At 44.9% G+C, this 20,594-nt stretch overlaps 1 protein-coding gene across 1 annotated transcript in view; it reads left to right on the forward strand.

Moving 5' to 3' along the window:
• The window catches only part of Taok3 (TAO kinase 3), a 155,332-nt gene that overhangs the window by 57,504 nt on the left and 77,234 nt on the right, over positions 1–20,594 (forward strand). The window contains exons 3-4 of the mRNA XM_076922572.1: positions 6,307–6,395; positions 17,581–17,794. Coding sequence (XP_076778687.1) covers positions 17,675–17,794 — 120 coding nt within the window. The 5' untranslated portion in view covers positions 6,307–6,395; positions 17,581–17,674. The remainder of the gene's footprint in view (positions 1–6,306; positions 6,396–17,580; positions 17,795–20,594) is intronic.

The following is a 20,594-nucleotide window of genomic DNA, read 5'->3' on the forward strand; positions in this document are numbered from 1 at the left end:
CTGATAGTCACTATTGAAGGTTGGTCTGTGTTCTTGTATCTTTCTGTAACATCACAGCTTGATAGACCCTCCTCCACCTGTGTCAGTACCTGTCAGTCAACCTGTGTTTGTCCTCCCTCCCCACTACACTTGAGCCCATGAACACCCCTCCACTCTTACCCCCTGTGAGGTCAGCTTGTTAAAGGCTGTACAGATTGGTGACTGTCTTAGCACCTGTCCTATTGCCTTGATAAGGCACCACTACCACACACCTCCTAGAAAAAGAGTTTGTTTGGAGCTCACAGTTTCAAAGCCAGTGACCATCATAGCAGGGATCATAGCAGGCAAGAACAGGTCACATCTTGATTCATAACCACGAGACAGAAAGACAGGTACCAGAGATGGCATAAAATCTCAATGCTTGCCCCCAGTAACACAGCTCCTTCATCAAGGACACACCCCTAATCCTTCCTAAACAGTGTCAGCAACTTAGGACCAAGCACTCAAATATATAAACCCGTGAGGGACAGTGACATCACTTGGTCCTTTATTTCTCTGCCTGGCTTATTTAGATTTCTACAGTGATGTCCACCTCTATCCATGTCATTGCCAGTGATCAGATTTCATGCTTTTAAATGGCTGAACAGCAGTCGTGTGTATAAGCAGCACGTGCCTGAGCACTCATGGGGGCCAGGCACTCAGCTTATCTCTCCGCTAACTGTGAACAGCGCTCCAATCAACAGGGATAGAAATTTCCCAGGAACCTTCATGCCTCTTGACATAATGGTTGTATGTATGTGTGTTCCCACCCACACTGTGCAGGAAGGGTCTCTTTCTCACAGACCCCTGCCTGCTCTCTTCATCTTTGTGTCTTTGATAGTAGCCAGTCTTACTGGAAGAAGTGACTTCTCCTGGAATTGATTTGCATCCTCCATGACTCCCAGTGCTGGGTAGTGTAACTGTGCTTTTGCATATCTGTACATTTGCATGTCTGTACATTTGCATGTCTGTGCTTTTGCATGTCTGTACATTTGCATGTCTGCTTTTGAGACTTGTCTATTTAATCTGTTGGATGATTCGGGCATCCTTTTTAAAGCTTGTATTTGGTTATTTGCTTAATTTGCCGCACATTGACTCAGCAAGCATATTAAATGTCCAGCACTGAGCGAGGCCTTAGGTCCCTAGCACCTGGAGACAACCTATGCTCCTTTACAGCACCTTGAACACGTACCTGAGTTTTTAGTTTCATTCTATAGGCACGAGGGCGGAAGGATGTTAAAGTCTGCGTGTGTCTCAGCAGCAGCGCTCTCTAAGAATAGAAAACTTTGTGTGCCCATGAAGACACATTTGTAACAAGCGTCAGTCTTGAGTCTGAGCCCAGGTGTTTCCAGAAGTGTCCGTCAACCTGCATGGTACCACGGTAGGCACAGTGTGCATTTCCGTGTTCAGGATCCCAGCTGCACTGACATCACACCTTGCAGTACGGGCTGCTGGAGACACCCTCATTCGTCAGTGTTGGAGTTTGGACTAATCTCTGGTCAGTGAGCATGAGTGCACAGAAACCTCCCTTTACTGTTGACAGACTTTTCTGTGACCTCCACGTTCAGGTACATAGTCCCATCCTGCAGCATAGTTCACAGGTCAAGAAATCAGACACCAGAGCTGGGAAGACAGCTCAGTGGGTAGGAGCACTTGCTCTGCAGGCATGTGGACCTGAGTTCAAATCTCCACCAGCCACATATAACGCTGGTCGAGACTGTGTGTGCCCATCACCCCAGCATTGTGTGGTGAAGACAAGAGGATGCTGAGAGTTTGCTGACCAGTGAGAGGCTCAAGGCCCTGATGCAGAGAGTGACAGAGGCTATGTGGTGTCCTGCACTGCCCCCTGCATGCAAGCTGCCCACCAACACATGCACCTGCACACAGTGTACTGTGTACTGTACTATGTACTGGAGTATAGGGTACAAAGGACCTAAGGCCTCGCTCAGTGCTGGACACACAGGTGACATTTAGTATGCTTGCTGAGTGAATGAATGAATGTGCGATAAATTAAGCAAATAACCAAGCTTTAAAAAGAATCAAGATTCTGTAAAAAACTGTTTATTGTATATAGATGAATGTTAATCAAATTTGAGGAACACTGGATGTATTATTACTATATTTTACAATAATTTAAGGCATTTATATTATGTATTTGGTTCATATCATGTATTTGATAGCTAGATAGTTACATATTATTATGTCACACAGTTTGGTCCAGTCTGTTAGTCTAATTTGGAATTTATAAGACCAGATGAGCATCATTTTTGCATTGGTCTTAAATGTTTTTAATTTTGTGTGTGTGTGTGTGTGTGTGTATGTGTGCATCCCATGAGTGCAGTCACCAGAGAGGCCACAAGGGGACAACAGATCCCAGAGAACTGGAGTTAGAGGTTGCGAGCCACTTGATATGGGTACTGAAAACCAAACCCAGGTCCTCTGCAAGAGCAGCATGTGCTCTCAACCTCTGACCCATCTCCCCAGCCCCCAGGTCTTGATTTAAGACCCACTTAGTGTAGAGTTTATTTTCTGAGCTAGATGTAGCATTGAACTCAAGTTTCTGGCCTCCAGTCAAAATAGCAGATAGTACACAGTTACTTAATATCAAAGATAAGAGATCCAGGATGGAGGGGTTACTCAGTGGTTAGAGCACTTGCTGCCCTAGCTTTAGGGAATCTGATCTTCTTCTGAACTCCACAGACAGTAGCCACACGCATGATACACAGATATACATACAGGCAAAACATCCATACACACAAAACAAAAACATGTAACATGTAAAGAGCTCGAAGGAGCCTAGCTTCTCCCCTGTCTACCAACTCAATCACTCAGAACCACCAATAGTTTTTTTTTCCTCCTTTTTCTAAGAGACATAGATCTTAGTCTTAAGAAGGACAAGAAGAATCTCTGTCATATATTTTAATGTCAGTTCACTCAGGAGTAGGCTAAAGGTTATCTTTATTATGATAAATCAATAAACTCAGACACTTGTGCCACACTTGTGAGGTGGAGCTCAGTTGACTGCCATGTCCCTTTCCGGCTCTCAAATGCTATGACACACAAGCACCCTGGGCCATTCGATCTTGGTGGTGTAAAAGTTAACTGTTGTCTAGTTTCATTGTCAAAATGTAAGTGCCATAAAAAGCAGTTTTCTTACCTCAGAGTAACAGTCAGTGGTGACGGACTGACAGGGGCAGGAGCTAGCAGACTTAAGTTTTCTGTGACTTTCTTAGCAGGCGACTCTTGTCAAGCTTGCATGTAGGTTGAGTGGTAGGCATGGGGGTGTGGCAGCCCACACTGTACTAATTCCAACTTTGAAAGAGCTAGCTTCAATATGGACCCTGATTTGCTGGTCTCCCTCAAGGCCCTGTATTTTCCCCATGTCTGCACTCCCATGTTTTCTCCTGTGCTGTGCTAAGGGTGATCCCAGGACCCTGTGTGCACTACTCCCATGCTTTCTCCTGTGCTGTGCTAAGGGTGATCCCAGGACCCTGTGTGCACTACTCCCATGTTTTCTCCCGTGCTGTGCTAAGGGTGATCCCAGGACCCTGTGTGCACTACTCCCATGTTTTCTCCCGTGCTGTGCTAAGGGTGATCCCAGGACCCTGTGTGCACTTGGCAAGCATTTTGGCTGCCCTGTCCAAGCCCTCTAAGCATATATTTGTGTGAGAATTTTATATTATTATTTATTTTATATTATTTTTAAAAGGTACATTTTAAATTATTTATATGTGTGTAAATCTGCATGTGAATGTGTGTTCATGAAAGGCATAGTTAGAAGCAGTTAGCTCCCCTGGAGTTAGAGGCAGTGGTGAACCACCTGCTGTGGGTGCTGAGAGCCAAACCCAGGTCCTCTGCGAGAGTAGTGCCTGCTCATAACCACTGAGCCACCTCTCTGGCCCTGGATTCTTTCCTTAAAGGTGTCCCCCAGTTTCTCCACTATGTGGGCTGAAGTCCTGAATACAAGTATATGTTCAGTATTAGGAGATCTCTGGAGACCACATGACACAAGAACCCAATCTTATGGGACACAACATTTTCTGGATTGCCCTCCAAAACATAGTGACGTGGGATGCATGGCAGTTTACCTGGGGCATGTGGCTCAGGAGAAGCTCTCTGAGCTAGGAAGCTGAGGCTGTCATCAGACTAGATTAGCAGGAGGACAGTGTAACCATGGAATTACTGATGCTTTAGTGCTTAGGTGAAATCTGGTGCTGAATGCAGACAGGCTCTAGCTAATCTAAAATGTGCCAAAGAAAGAATCATGGAATAGCTCGGTGGTGGTGGCCCATGCCTTTAATCCCAGCAGCTCTCAGGAGGCAGAAGCAGGAGGATCTCTGATTTTGAGGCCAGCCTGTTCTACACAGAGAGTTTCAAGTCACCAAAGGCTACGCAGAGAAACCCTGTCTCAAAAAAAACCAACAACAACAACAAAAAAACCAAAAAAACAAAACCAGAATCAGAGGGAATAACTGGAATCATGAATAACTGTGGTTCGTGAATGGAGGTACAAGAGGAGACTGGGATATCCCCGAAGAGGGAGAACAGAGGTGGAAGTTGAGACATCGCTTCTAGTTGTTCATTTTAATTCCTGCAAGGCCCTGGGCCAGCCACGGTAGTTCACAACTTTAATCTCAGCACTCAGGATGTAAAGACAGGCAGGTCTCTGCTAGTTTAAGGCCAGCCTGGTCTACATAGGGAGTTCCAGGCTAGCCAGGGCTACACAGTGAAACACCCCCCCACACATCAACAAAACATAAACGTCCTCCAAAGCGGGGGGTGGGGGGGGAGATGGCTCAGTGGGTAGAGTTTCTCACAGGAGTATCAAGACATGAGTTCAGACACCCAGAACTTAGCACTGTGAAGCCCCCATCTCCAGTGGTGGAATGCTGGTTGTGAGCGTCAGGGACATCCTGTGAGACTGACCCTGAACAGTCACTAGGTAGTCTCTGAGGACACTGCTCGGTGAGATGGCATAGACAGGAGTCTGAAGATGAGATTCTTTGCTGGTGTCAGCTACGTATAAAAAGTACAGGCATAAAAAAGCAGATATGGACACGGAGAAAAGAAAGCCAGTTGTTAATAGGAGTTATGAATGCTGTGTACAAGTCTTTGTGGCAGGTCAGGGTGTGTGTGGAGGCCAGAGAACAACTATGGGTATCATTCCGCAGTGCCCACTACCTTGTTTTTGAGTTCTCCACTGACTGAGGGCTTACCAATTCAGCCAGGCTGGCTGACCAGCAACTCCCAGGCATCCACCTGCCTCCACCTCCTCAGCTGGCACTAAAAACCTACCACCACATCCAGGTTTATTTTGCTTTTTTTCTTTTAATGCATGTTCTAGGATGACTATCTCTCCAGCCCCTGATTGAGAATTAAAAAAGAAAGTTTCTAAATATGTATCTACATTAGTCTCTCATTAGTCATGTATTGCTTTAATAATATAAAACTAATAGTTAACATGGAACTGTGGGAGATTGGTTATGGGCGAACCTGGAAAAGGAGGTGGTTGGAACAGTGTATTTATCTCACAACTGTAGGAGAAACAACTGAGGTCACTGAGAGCCGGTGACATTGATCACCATGTGCTGTCGGGTTAGTGTCGGGTTAGTGCATAGGGTTTCTTGTTCTTCTCTTCTATGGTTTATTTGTTTGTTTGTTTATTTATTATCATGGTTTTTCTTTTTCTTTCTTTGAGATTTATTTCTTATTTTATGTGTACAGTGTTTCCCTGCATGCATGTCTGTGTACTATGTGTGTGTAGTGCCCAAGGAGGCCAGAAGAGGGCGCCCTATCCCCTGGAACTGGAGTAAGCCGGTTTTGAGCTACTACATGGGTTCTGGGAACCATCCTGGAGCCCTTTGGAAGGACAAGGCACTCTTAACCACTGAGACATGTCTTATAGCAGCTGGTGGGTAGTTTCAGGTTAAATGGAATACATACAGATTTGCGGCTTCCTCTGTGTAGATCCTGAATCTACTGACATGTTCATCTCGTGGGAATCTTAGAAGCCCGGGATGGATGTTGGCTCTTTTATATTTATCATCCGTGCATGACAATACATGATTTATATTATTTTTTGTGAATATTTAAGATTACTGCATCATTAGTTGTTGCTTTGGTTTTAGCAAGTGATAAAAAGTGCCTCAGACTCCTGGACTCCAGCCATTCCCAGTGTTCGCCCCCCAGAGTAGCTGAGACCACAGCTATTGGCTACCCATGTTAAGCTCTGATTATTTTTCCCTCTCTATTCTCCTATAGTTACATATCTTACCCTTCTGTCCACAGGTGTGTCCTGACTGGGATTGTAAGTGAGGAGAGGCTGATGCTACAATGCACCTGAGCCATACCACGGGTTCTGTGCCATACATCAAAAGGTACTGTGCAAGGCTCCCTGACTCAGCTTCCTCCTGTAATATAGGAATAAGTTGTGTTTTCTAGGTTTTCTATGGTGAGATTTTACTACTTTTGTAAGAAAAAAAAATATATGGGCTGGAGAGATGGCTCAGTGGTTAAGAACACTAACTGCTCTTCCAAAGGTCCTGAGTTCAATTCCCAGCAACCACATGGTGGCTCACAACCATCTGTAATGGGATCTGACGCCCTCTTCTGGTGTGTCTGAAGACAGCTACAATGTACTTACATAAAATAAATAAATAAATCTTAAAAAAATAATAATAATGCCAGGCGGTGGTGGCGCATGCCTTAAAAAAAAAAAAAAAGAAAAAAGAAAAAAAAAATATATATATATATTTGTTTTGTTTTGTTTTTCGAGACAGGGTTTCTCTGTGTAGCCTTGGTTGTCCTGGAACTCACTCTGTAGACCAGGCTGGCCTCAAACTCAGAAATCCACCTGCCTCTACTTCCCAAGTGCTGGGATTAAAGGCGTGCACCACCACTGCCCGGCCCTCTGTAAGAATATAACAGGTATATAAACACATAAATAGGAAAGTAGTGCATAATACGAGAGATGCCTGGGAGGCTAAGAACGTGCACTGTTCTTGCAGAATACCTGAGTTCTGTTCTCAGCACCCACACAGGACAGTTCCCAACCACCTGTAATTCCAGCTCCAGGAAGCTTGGTGCTCTCTTCTGGCCTCCACTAACACTGTGCCCACATAGACAACCCACCCATAGCATATACACAACTTGCAAAATGAAATATTTTTAAAATGTTATATTATTAAAAGTGTGAATTTTTTTTTTTTTTTTTTTTTTTTGGCCCAAAGGAGAGGCTCAGTTGGCATATTGTTTGCATTACAAACATGGAGTCCTCACTTTGATTCCCAGGTGTGGTGCCATGGGCCTGTAAGCCCGCCACTGTGAAGACAGAGACAGGAGGCCCTGGGGCTCACTAGCCAGTCAGCCTCCCTGAACTGAGGAGGTCTGGATTCAGTATGAGACCGTGTCTCAAAAAGTAAGATGGAGAAGCAGCTGAGGAAAAGACCTTTGCTTCAGCCATGTGCATACATGTGCATACATGGCCGAGCACATGTGCACCATATGAACATGTGTACACATAAACACACACATCTTTAGATTCTCCATATTCTCCGTCAGAGATCACCAGAGATTCACTTGGCGACAAGAAACAGTTTGCTGATACCCCTTTTCCAGGAAAACACACATGCACAGACAGACACATGCACATGTGTGCACACATTTTTATATACAGAGAGACTACACTATTTTTATTGTAGTTAGATTTTAGGTTATGGATTTTGTAGCTGGTTTCCATATTAAAGTTCTATCTCTGTAGTAAAATGTCTAAAATGGTAAACTCTTATGGAGAAAAGGTCTGTTTGGCTCACAGTTCGGGGATCTCAGTTCATGATTCGTTGGTTTTAGTGAAACAACAGTTCAAGGCAGGAGTGTGTGACCAAACCAAACTGTTCCCTTCGTCCCCAAGGAGCAAGATTAAAACTGAGAGAGAGCTAGCGTTCCACAACAACTTTGAAGCATGAACCCCTGGCCAGAGGCCTCCTGAGGGGCTCTGCCTCTCCCAGGCCCCACCACCCAATAGCAGCAGCCCATGAGCCTTTGCCACAGGGCAGAGATATAAAAAGAAGGACACTAAATATTACCTGAAATCCTGCTTCCTACTTCAGATACAACACAAGCGGCAAAGCGGCCTGTCCACTGAGGAGCCATTGTGTGTGCTCCATCTGCTGGATCCATGCATTCTTTGCTAATTAAAACCAAGCAATCAATAGAGAGACCGAGGTACAGTGTGTGAGGCAGAGACAGCTAACTCCCAAAGTGAGTGAGTAAACAACAGAGAGACCCATATTCAAATGAGACAGAAGGCAAGGAAACATGCCCAAGGTGGTCCTCTGGCTTCTACAATACACTATGGCTTATGTATGTCTGCATACACACACACACACACACACACACACAGAGTGTGTAGGAGGGAATCTGAAGGCATCAGGCATGTGGTCCACAGACATATGTGCAGGCAAAACACCCACACACATAAAATAAAAACAATTTTATTTTATTTTTTTAAAGAAAGGCTTTGTATGAACCCCTAGAGGGCTTTGCCAGAAGCCCATATTTTATAATAAAACACATTTTTTTTTTATTATTCAGCCAATGTGGTAAGTGAAGTAAGGTGTATTGTCTTTTAATTTCTAGTTCTCTGATTACTTGTGAAGTCACATTCATCTCCTGTCCTCCATGACCATGGGTACCTCTCTTTTAAATTCTCTGTTTATCTCCTCTGAGTTTGTAGGTGCATGCATGTATCTGTGTTTCCTCTCTCTGACACCAAGAATAACTGAGTTCATCTGCACATGTATGAGACTGTCATCCAGATGATGACAGTTTCTCTGCTGCCCAAAGCTCCTTTGTGCCCCTCAACCCCTCCTTCCTGGCCCTTGTCACACACAATGTCAGTCAGTGCATGTCTGTGTATAGGTATGGGCACATGCATGCAGTCCCCTCGGAGGCCAGAAGAGGGCATCAGATCCTCTGGGACTGGAGTTACCTGACGTAGGTGCTGGGAACTGAACTCTGATCTTTGCAAGAGCAGCAAGCACTCTGAGTCAGAGTTATCTTTCCAGTTCTACTTAATACTTTCTGTGGTACTATACAGATGAAACCATAAAGGCTGTGGTCCTTTCTGTGTGACTCCTCTCACTCAGCATCCGTATTCTAAGGTTCATCTGTGTTGTGGAGTGTGTGCACAGTGTACTTTGTTGCTGTGTTACGTTCCTTTGCCTCCACGTAGCACAGATTGTCTGTGCGGCCATCACTGATGGGCATGTAGACTGCTATAAAGTAAGGTGCTGTGAACACTGGTGTACAGGACTCTGCATGGAGAAAAGCTTCTGTTTCTCCTGAGTGGTCATCTGTAGTAGAGTGTCTACACCCTATGGAAGGTTTCTGTTTAAGTTTTTAAGAAAATACCAAAATAAGTATTTTTTTTCCTAAAGCATATACCATTTAATTACACACACACACACACACACACACACACACACACACACACACACACACACAGACCCTGCATTGTCTCTAGGGCCCAGTTGCTCAATCCTGGTCTGATGAGGTTTTCCGTGTTAGCCATTGCAGTGAGTGTGAGGCAGCATCTCGTGGTTAGTGTGTATCTGAGGAGTTACTGCCAAGCATCTCTCATTGGCTGCTTAGACGTCGTCCTTGGTAAGAGGCTCACTCAAATCTTTCACCCATTTTTTAAAAAATGAATAGCAGGGGCTGGAGAGACGTTACAGAAGTTTAGAGCTCTGGCTGCTCTTGCAGAAAAACCTGGCCTCAGTTCCCAGCAGCCACACGCTGGCTCCCAGCCACGGGTAGCTCTAGCTTCAGGGGCTCCAGTGCCTTCTTCTGGCCTCTTCGGGTACCAGGCGTGAACGTGGTACACAGACATACGTATAGACAAAGCACCCACACACATAAAATAAAATAAAAAATAGAGATTGAATTGCTAGTGGGTTTTGAGAAGTCTTTATAATTTTGTTTTACAAGTGAGATATGTTTTTACACAGGTTTTTATATGGTGTTGCCTGTCCCTTCATGCTGTAGTGAGTCTGTAGAACTGCAGACATATCTAATTTGAATTCTACTTTCTGTGGCCCGCACCTTTGTTTCTGACTTGAGGGCAGTACAGCCTTCATTTCTGTTTCAAATGCTAACACTTTTACCCTTTTCTGGGGCAGTCGTGTAGCCTGGATGTGTTTCTCCCTCATAGATGGGCTGGAGTTGCTGGTGACATCCAGATGTTTATTTGTGGGGGAAATCTTAAACTTAATTTTTAAAATTTGTTTTTATATTTATTTATTTTGTGTGTGTTTCTGTACCACATGCATGTGTGGAGGTCAGAGACTGACTTCATGAGTTGTTTCTCTTCTTCCACCATGTGGCTTGGAGGGATTGACCTCAGGTTAGGGACAAGCACATTTATACACCGAGCCATCGCACCAGCTCAAATTTCAGTTACTTTACTGTTATATTCAGATCATTTCTTTCTTGACCAAACAGTAATGATTTGTGTCTTCTGAAGTAGCTGACCATTTCTTGCAAGTCCTTTCTTTGTACAACATTGTCCCTCGTTGCCCCGGTGCCAGCGAAGCCGCACTGATGTCTTCTCTCTCCTTCCTGATTAGTCATTGTTTCTTCTGGTTTTTTAAATTAACAAATCAGTTTGATATGAGATTAATAAAGTCAGTTCTTTTTCTAAAAGAACTTCCCTTTGGTTTTTTTTTTTTTTTCTATCTTTTTTATTTCAGTGATTTTTCTCTTTAATCTTCATTATTTCCTCTGGTCATTTACAAAAAAAAGCTGACTTTTTAAAGAAATAAACACACAATGCCAGCTGAGGTCACTGACTTAAACTCTCCTTTCTTTCTATGCCTTATATTCCCTGTTAGGTCAGCAGCATGATACGGGTCGGATACATTGTGCCCGCCTTTGCTTTCCTTCCCCTTTACATTTACCTGACTGCTTCTCTTTTGAGACAGTTTCACTCTGTAGCCCAGGCTGGTGTCAACTCACAATGGGCCCCCATTTCAGAAGCTCAGGCACTCAGGTCACAGGCTACACCCCCTGCCTCGCTGCACCCTCCCCCACCCCCCCAACCCCCACCCAGCTGTGCTGTCATTTTCAGTCCACTTAAAGTGGGTTCTTATATCTCTCTTCATTTGTTCTTCAACCCAGAGATTTATTTTTTCAAGATTTTTTTTTTAATGTGTATGGGTGTTTTGCCTGCATGTGTACCTGGGTTCCATGTGCGTGCCTGGTACCCACAGAGGTCAGAAGAAGGCATCAGATTCCCCGGAACTGGAGTTAGAAAGGGGTGTGAGTTATTGTGTGGGTGCTGGAAACTGAACAGAGGTCCTCTGGAAGAGCAGCCAGTGCTTTTAACCACTGAGTCGTCTCTCCAGCCCCATAATTGTCTTTTAAAAATTATTTTAATAGAACATATTTATTCTTCAGTAGTTTCAAACATGTAAACAAGGCATCTTAACCTATGCACCTCCACTAAGTCAATGTTTTACCACATTTTAAGGCCCTGTTCAGAGGAACATAAACAAACACTTGGTATCACTATGTTCTCTAATGGATCCATACCATAGCATTATCAATAGCACCGGTGCCCTTCACTGTCAGTAGTAACCTGCTTTGAAATCTGCTCATGGTAACAGTGAATTCTGTTCACTCTAAAGCAGGCTTCTGTCCTTCTGTGTCCCTTGACTCTCAGCTCATCTATGTCTCCCTATTTGAAGCATATATGTATGTGTGTGTGCATGTGAGTTTATGTATGATTTGTGCATACATGTGGCCTGTGCTGAAATGATGCTATCGGCATACCCTCTTAGCCAGTGTGGCACCTTTTAACAATACACTCCAGTTTTCCTTCCTCCAGACTTTGAGCTGTCACCTTACACTACACTGAGGTTGGTGTTTAAGACATTTACACAGTGGGAACCGCACGCACCTCACCACCCAGCTCCCACTTTTGTTCCCTTCAATCCTCTGCACTTGCCCGCACCTCTCTAGCACGGCTCCCATCCTGTCTGAAGGACTCCCCTCAGCATCCCCACAGTGTAAGCATCAAGACCCCCCCCCCCCCAGCTTCGCATGCAGTGCATCCTAAAACCTTTATTCTGCCTTCACTCTTCAAAGGTTTTTCATTGGCAAAAGAATTTTTAGTTTGGCTTCTTTTCTTTTTTCTTTTGGCACTTTAAGAAAGGTCTTCTATCGTCTTCTCGATTATAATATTTATGGCCGGGCGTCTGCTGAGTCTGCTGTCTCCCTTCTCCTGCTTCCTTTACATAGAATGTCTCCATTATCCCAGACTGTTTGTCTCTCTCCTCTGTTGCTGTGATAAAATATCCTGACAGAAGGCAACTCAAGGGAGAGAGAGTACATTCTGACTCACAGTTCAAGGCTGCAATGTGTAGGTGCAGGGAAGGCAAGAGCAGGGATGGATGAATGCTCAAGCTTAGCTCACTTCCAGCCCAGGACCCCAGCCCAGGGAATGGTTCTGCCCACAGTGGGCAGGTCCTCACACCTCGATTAGTCTGGTCAAGATAATCCCTCCAGGAATGCCTCAAGGCCCCATCTCCCAGGTGACTCTGGAATCTATCACATGGACAGTTGAGATTAGCCATCACTGCACTTTTATAACTTTATCATAACTTGTTTTTAATATTTATTCTCTATGTGTGTGTGTGTGTGGGGGGGTGCCTGCAAGTGTGTCTATATACTATGTGAGTGCCCTGTGCCCAGGGTTCCCATGGAGGCCAAAGAGGTTTTTGGAGTCCCTAGAACTGGAGTTACTCATGGTTGTGAGCTACCTAGTGAATGCTAGGAATTGGACCCTGGTCCTTGTGCTCTTAACCTGAGTCATTTCTCCAGCCCCTTACCACACATTTTGGACACTTTTAAAAAAATATGCTTCCTGTAATTTCCTTCATGTATCTTGTTCCTGACTTTTTATAGACACCTGCAGATCCCAGAGTTTCTAATTCTCAGCAGATTTGCAAATGTTCCACATGTTATTTCTTCAATGAATTTTTTTTTGTTTTCTATATTCATTCAAACACACTCACTAATATTTTTTTCCATGTCCCATCCCATGCAGCATGCTTTTATCCCAGACACTGTGTTGTTCTTTCCCGATGCAGGCAGAGTTTGTTCATCTCCACTTGACTTGCTCCTTACTCCCTCTGACTTTAAACACGTGGGCTACAGTCACATGTTTACTGTCCTTGTGCTGTCTCAAGTTCAAGGCCAGCCTGGGCTATAGAGCGAGTCATTTCAGGCAGCCCTGTCCTGCACTAAGCCAGTACACAGTGCAGGCTTGAGGGGAAGCCGCTGTGGATGCTGCACTCTCTGGACCGTCCCTCCTACTCCAGCTGTGCCTCGTGAGCTCTTACAGTCCTCGCTCCCTTTCACAGGATCCGCCAGCCTCTCCCTGCCTGCCCTGCACCTGTCCTGGGCAGACCCTGAGGCTCCGTGGCTTGCCTCTGCTTCTCATGTGCCAGGGATCTTTGCCCTTTGCCTGCCAACCACTGTCTTCAGTGCTGTCCTACGGGTGTTTCATCTGATGCTTTGATTGTTTCAGATGACAGGAAATAAATAAATCAAGTGCCCGTTTCTCCATCTTGGCTAGAACCAGAAATCTCCTCGTTCTATTTTTGAACTTATTAATTATGGGTAGTCAAGCTTATTGATTTAGTGTACGGCGTCTGCTCTGCTGTGGTGTGGTACTTAGTAATTAAATGTTCGCTCGTCATTTATTCTGGGAGGTTGTTTTTAGAATCTCTCTCTCTCTTTTTAAACATTTAAATGTCTATTTCCTTTTTTTTTTAACATTTAAACATCTTTTTAAAAAAATAATCATTCTTGTCTATAATATGACAGAATAATCTCTGTTTTCTCAAAAATGATCGTTAGTAACTTAGCTTGATCCTAACTGAAGCCAGAATATTGAGAAATTCAAAATGCACTTCAGCAATGGAATTTCAGTCACTAGATCTTCATTTTTCTGAAAGGGAATCTCCTATGCTCCCTGTCATGCGTGGTCTCTAGAAAGGCCTCCCCAGTTTACTCCTTGTGTTCTCAGAACACGGGAGGAGACCCGCTTTGTGCTGCTCTCTGTGCCCTGGCTACCTTACTGATGGGCATCTCTATTTAAGCCACTCTCCCAACAGTATTGACGTGTTGGCTTTAGACTTGATTGTCAGTATCTGAAGATCAAGACAGTTGCCTGGGACAGCAGGTGCAGGCAAGACCAACCCCTTCCTGTGCAGAGCCTTTGGTGGCCCTCTGTTTCACATGGCATAAAAATCAGATTTATTTATTTATTTTGGAAGATAATTTTGTAATTATATTTATGTAAAGAAAACTTACTGTACATTTAACCCAGTTTAGTGGCGAGTTCTTTAGCCTTTGCCTTCTCCAGCTTGGCAATGCGAGCCACAGACTGAGGACCCAGGACGTTGCCTCCCCAGTGGCGGCGGATCTCGTCATATCTGTCACTATAATTGGTCCTAATCGCTTCCACCAGCTTAGCCAGAGCACCCTTGTCTTCCGAGTTGACCTGTGTGAAGGCAACAGTGGTGCATGTCTTCCTGTGGACCAGGCGCCCCAGCCTGGCCTTTCCCTTGGTGATGCAGTAGGTCACCCCATCTTTGACACAGGGCAGGCAGGAAAACCACCAGCTCAATGGGGTCTACGTCATGGGCAATCACCACCAGCTGAGCCTTCTTGTTCTCCACCAAGGTGGTGACTGTATTGACTCCTGCTCAGAGGACAGGTGGTCTCTTAGTTGGGACGTCCCCTTTGCCAGCAGCCTTCTTCTCAGCACGGGCCAGTAGCCTTTGCTTCTTCTCTTGCTTTGTCTCTGGCCTGTACTTGTGGGCAAGCTTAAGCAGCTGAGTAGCTGTTTGCCTGTCCAGGGCCTGGGTGAACTGGTTAATGGCAGGAGGTACTTTGAGCCGCTTATAGAGGATGGCTCTTTGCCGCTGCAGCCTGATGTAGCAGGGCCATTTGATGAAGCGTGTTAGGTCTCTTTTGAGCTGGATGTCCTGACCGCATCCATACTGGATGCCGAAGCACTTGGACCTTTTCTCGAACAAAGGATTGACCACCTTTTTGGCCTCTTGTTTCTTGATGATGGCGGAGGGCAGGGCCACCTTCTTCCCCCGGCCTTCTTTCCTTTGGGCATCTTGCTCGGCTGGAAGAGAGAGAAGGCCAGATTTCTTAGCGTTGTTTAAAAGGCTTTTTGTGGTCTTCCTCGGCTTAAGACCAGCACCGTCATCTCTACTCCACCTCTCCCACACATTAATCCATATTAAATGAGCAATATTTATTTTCCCTAAGAAGGCATCACTTTTGACTTGTAAATTAAAAAAAAAAAAAAAAATAGGCCAGACCAGTCTTCTATACCCTATGTTGACATATACCCTCTGAGACATTTCCTTTCTGTTCATAACAACAGTTGGAACCCTTGTCTTTTGGGTCTTTCCATTTGCCCGAAAGTCCTATATAAAGATAGAAAGGGCCACAGGTTCTGACCCTAACACCAAGCCCAACACAATGCTGTGGCCGACCTAAGCATGCAGTGTGTACTTACTGAATGAAGGAAGGAAGCTAGCCAGTGGCTGGATGACTGGGTTGGTAACCTATATATGCTAATGACTCAAGAAAACTGAATGGGGGAAGCCATGCACACCGTCTCCCAACACCTGCATATCACTAGAGGACGTACACCCACCAACACTGTCACCTTTGCTTCTTTAGCTGGTGACCTTTTAACATTCTAAAATATCATATTTTGAAAAAAAAAAATAGATCTACTGACTAATTACTAAATGTGTAACCTGCTTAGCCAGGGGGCCACGGAAGAAACACAGTCTATACTATAATTAGTTCAAACAGAAATAAGTGCTTGTGTGTGTGCAGCAGAGGCTATTTAGAATAAAAATTTAAAAAGAAGAAAAATAACATCACAATATTTTTCAAATACTAAGGGAAAAAATAGAATCAACACAGAATGAATTTGTGTACCAACTGGTAGGTCAGTGCACAGACAAGTCAAAGGGCATCCTGCTAACTCATGGGCACTTGGAGCTGTTCCAAGTGGGTGTGGCATGGACTCTAGTTTATTGTCGAGTCACGTGAGCTCCTAGCTGCAAGAAAACATCACATGCCAGCCAGTCCAGAGCACAGACCTTTCCATTCCATCCAGAACTGGATCCCAATCTTGGGCACCACCGGCTCTGGCCTTCAGGACATACGCAGGCAAACCCTCAGTCTACGTTAGATTGTTTCCAGCATCAAGCTGCCTCCTTGACTTGTCCCTGACCACACCCTCCTGGGAATCCTATGTAGATGAAATCATCCCTCATGCTGGTTTTGTTCACTTAACATAATGCTTACAAGACCCACTCACACTGGAGTGTAGACTGTTACAAGACCCACTCACACTACAGCATAAACTGTTACTTTCTTCCCTTCTTTTTCTTTTTGAGACAAAGTTTCGTGAAGCCCTCACTGCCCTCAAACTGGCTGCATAATCAAGAGTGCCTGAGCTAACAGTCCACTAGCTCCCATGAGGCACGTGCCAGGACTACGGGCACACACCACTCGCCTGGCCCTTCATTCCCCTCTATGGCTGTTGTATTCCATCATGCGGGTAGACCACATTTTCTTCACTCACCAGTTCCTAGGTGTGGGATTATACCTACTGTCTGGCAACTGGGGATGATGTCCCTGGGAAACCCATGTGAGTTTTTGATGTGCATGTCTTTCCTTTCTCTTGGATCAGAGTGGCTGTGAGCCCTGTGACAGGGTGCTGGGAAGAGAACTCTGGCCCTTTGGAAGGGCAACATGTGTTCTTAACCACTGAACCATCCCTCTAGTCCCATGGTGTGAATTCCTGAGGCAATGCTAACTTCAGATTCTGGGTTTTGGTGGGTGATTTTGTTGATGGTGATGGGTTTGTTGATCTTCATGTCTGTCTGTCTGTTTGTTTGCTTGTGAACTCTCATTCCCAAGCTGTCTGCACCACTCCGCATTCCTCCCTACAGGCTCAGAGTCTCTCCCTCCTCTCCTCATCTCTCAGTGCGTGTCTGTCTGCATACCTGTCCTAGTGAACATGAAATGGTTTGGCTATGGGCTCTGATTTCTGTTTCTGATAAAGATGTCAAGCTTCAAAACATATTTTCATAGTCATTTTTATATCTTCATTTTCATAAAGAAAGGTTTATTTAAGTCCTGTGCCAATTTTAAAATTTGGGTTTTTGGCCCTTTTACTGTATTGAGTTGTAAGATCAGGATTTTCTTTATTATATTTTATCTGTTCTGGGCAGGTGGATTTATGCATGCCACAGTGTGCATGTGGGGGTCAGAGGGCTTGCAGGGGTTGGTTATCTCCTGCTTTTGTGGGTTCTGTTAATGGAAACTCAGGTCAGCAGTCTTGGTAGCAAGCTGCCAAGCCATCTTGTTGACCCACATAAATATTGGTTTGTGTTTGTATCATCGTCAAAACAGTGTGTTAGAAAGAACTGAATGGCAAATCTCATTTTTCTACAGGGACTGAAGGTTTAAAAGAATAAAAATCGTAGTCAATGAGAGAGACAAAAGGACTGGGTCATCAAAAAGCATTGTGCTTGCCACGCCGGCCACCATGCGTAAAGGGATACTGAAGGACCCGGAGATTGCCGATCTATTCTTCAAGGATGACCCTGAAGAGCTTTTTATTGATTTGCATGAGATTGGACATGGGAGCTTCGGAGCCGTGTACTTTGTAAGTAATTAGTCGCCCACCTAGAGTAGATTCAGAAAGTGAGGGTTCTGCTGTCTGCTGTAGAACATGTTTCTATTCCATATAGAGATGAGGTCATTGTGGAAGTCCATTCCAGAATGCTAAGCTCTATTCCAAGGCGATGAGGCAGAGTGATAAATTTGAAGTAGAGTCCTGTGTGTTTCCTGGAGACGCCAGGCTCCGTCAGCCTCCGCTCTCCATTCCTCCACCCCAGAGCCTCCAGCCCCTGTAGCCCTTGCTGGCTCTGTGGGTTTCAGCTCAAGTGTTACTTTCATAGAACAGTTTTTACCATTCAACCTTTCACCTCTTCCATCCTGTGTTTATGTGTAGTTACATCCCAGCAGCACAGTGGCGGTGACACAGTTATGTGTAAGAGTGGCTTGTTATGTGCTTTCCCTAAATAACAGGCACCATGATAAGCAGGGATAAGTCCATCTCATCCATCTCTGTGTTCCTAGGAAGTAATACACTGACTGCCAATGGGAGGAGTGAAATAAGTGTAGGAGAAGGGATGGGTGGGTGGGTGAGTGGGTGGATAGACAAACAGACAGACTGACAGGTGGATGGATGATGGGTGGGTGAATGGATGATAGGTGGTTGAGTGGATGGATGGATGGATGGCTGTGTGAATAGATGAACACATAAGTAGCTATGTAGAGAGATGTACAAAGACATTTGTTAACAATCACAGAACGTCACTACTTCCTGGTAAATGCTACAAGGCTATTTCTAACTCCCAATCCTGGTTGAGATGGTTGAGATGAAGTCCAGCCCCTTCACCTGGAGCTGGTCATGTGAAACGTTCTTCCACCTGGAATGGCAGGAGTCGGCCGGTGTCATTAAAGTAACTTGTGTGACTTGAAGGGCATTGGTCTATAAAACAAGTTAGGAGTGAAATGTGAAGTGCTGGCTCCTTCTGTAGTCCTGTTGTCACTTTTAAGTGGCCCTCAGCCTCCACTGTCTGGGTACCACTCTCCTTCAGTTGTCCTTCCCAGTAGTTGCCCACCTCTGGGGGTTGACTCCTGGCATCTTGGCTCACGTTCACCCTACTGAAGAAGACTCATGGAGATGCTAGCACAATTCCCTGTGTACAGTCGGTTCTAATTATGTCACTTGTTGCTAACACTCAACTAGAGACGCCAGGGGAGCCTGGAGCACTTTATGCTCATAGGTGACCACCAGTCTGTATTGTCCATGTACAGAAGTATATTCTCTAAAAACAGGAAAGGAAGCCAGTGCTTTAATATGAAACTTTTAAAAAGTAAAAGAACAAAGCCTCATGACATACGCCTTTAATCTCAGCACTTCAGGAGGTGAGTGGTTCTCTATGAGTGTGAGGACAGCCTGGTCTACAGAGTGAGATTGAGGACAGCCAGAGCTACAAAGAGAAACCCTGTCTCAATAAAACGAAACAAAGCAAAACGACTCCACTTTCTTGTGTACTGTGGACACATAGGCTGGGCCTAAAGGAAGTGTTTCCCATTGGTCATCATATCTGTTGACATTAATTCATCGTGTGTGTCACACTGGCCTTCTGGTCAATGGTCCTTCCTCTTGTTACTCACACCAGGTCTCAGTAGCCAAGACCTTGGTCTCTATCTACTGTACTCCCATCAACGAGCTAGGGGATAAAGGTAGGTAGGTGGATGGATGGATAGATAGATAGATAGATAGATAGATAGATAGATAGATAGATAGATAGACAGACAGACAGACAGACAGATAGATAATCTTTAGTGCTTACTTGTGTGAGCACTTACTTATTCTTCTGTCCTTTGTATAAGCTAGAGTCTTGCTGTAGCCACCGATGAGATGCATCTAAGCTCTATCCTATCCTCTCTCAGTCTCTCTGTCACTGTCACAGGACTGTGTGCAAGCCTTTGTGCTGGAATGTTCCTCACTGCCCTCCTCTGCTGACACATCCCAAAGATGAACTCATCCCAAAGCTTAAACCTCATCCCTTCCAGAAAGGTTTTCTCTCCTAAGTCCTATCCTTCACTGTTGTCCTGGTAGAAGGAGGCCCCCAGCACCCCTGCTTTAGAGCGCCTGGCATGGTTGCAGTTCACACCTGTCTGTGTCTCTGGTTTTCTGGCTTTGGGTTTTTTGGTTGGTTGGCCGGTTGGTTGGCTGGCTTTTTTGCCGTGCTGAGTGTAAAACAGGGCGTGTGCTCTCTAGGCAAGTGGCTGGGTGCACACCCATCCCTGCTTCCACCATCTCTTTATTCTGTTTGAGGAGAGATGTGTACCAGGCATATTTACTCAAAATTCTATCCCTACCATTCAGCCTGATAACTGACAAAGTGTAAAGCCTTTGGCCTGGACCTCATAAGATGGCTCAGTGGGCAAAGGCGATTGCCACCAAACCTGACACTCCCAGGCACTCCATGTGCACAAACCTGACGACCTAAGTTTAAACTACCAGATCCCACATGGTAGGAGGGTCAATCCAGCTCATGCAGATTGTCCTCTGACCCCCACACTTACATGAAGGTACTGACAACAAGTAGATAAATAAGTATAAAAGGGGTTAAGTATTTGCTAGTTAGATGAGTAAATGACGGAAACATGGATCTTGGCATGGCTAATTAGTATTTTTCATAAATCAGAGTTTTATGATTTATTATTTATTCACAAATTATAAATCTATCCAGTCTTAAAGAGCAGAGTCCACTCTAGAACACTATTACCCTGAGCAGGCCTCACCTCCTCTGATCTGAGAAGCTAAGCAGAGTCAGGCCTGAGTAGTACTCAGATGGGAGCCCACAGTCCTGCAGCCAACTGCT

This window comes from Arvicanthis niloticus, chromosome 24, assembly GCF_011762505.2.
Source record: "Arvicanthis niloticus isolate mArvNil1 chromosome 24, mArvNil1.pat.X, whole genome shotgun sequence".
NCBI classification, from domain to species: Eukaryota; Metazoa; Chordata; class Mammalia; order Rodentia; family Muridae; genus Arvicanthis; species Arvicanthis niloticus.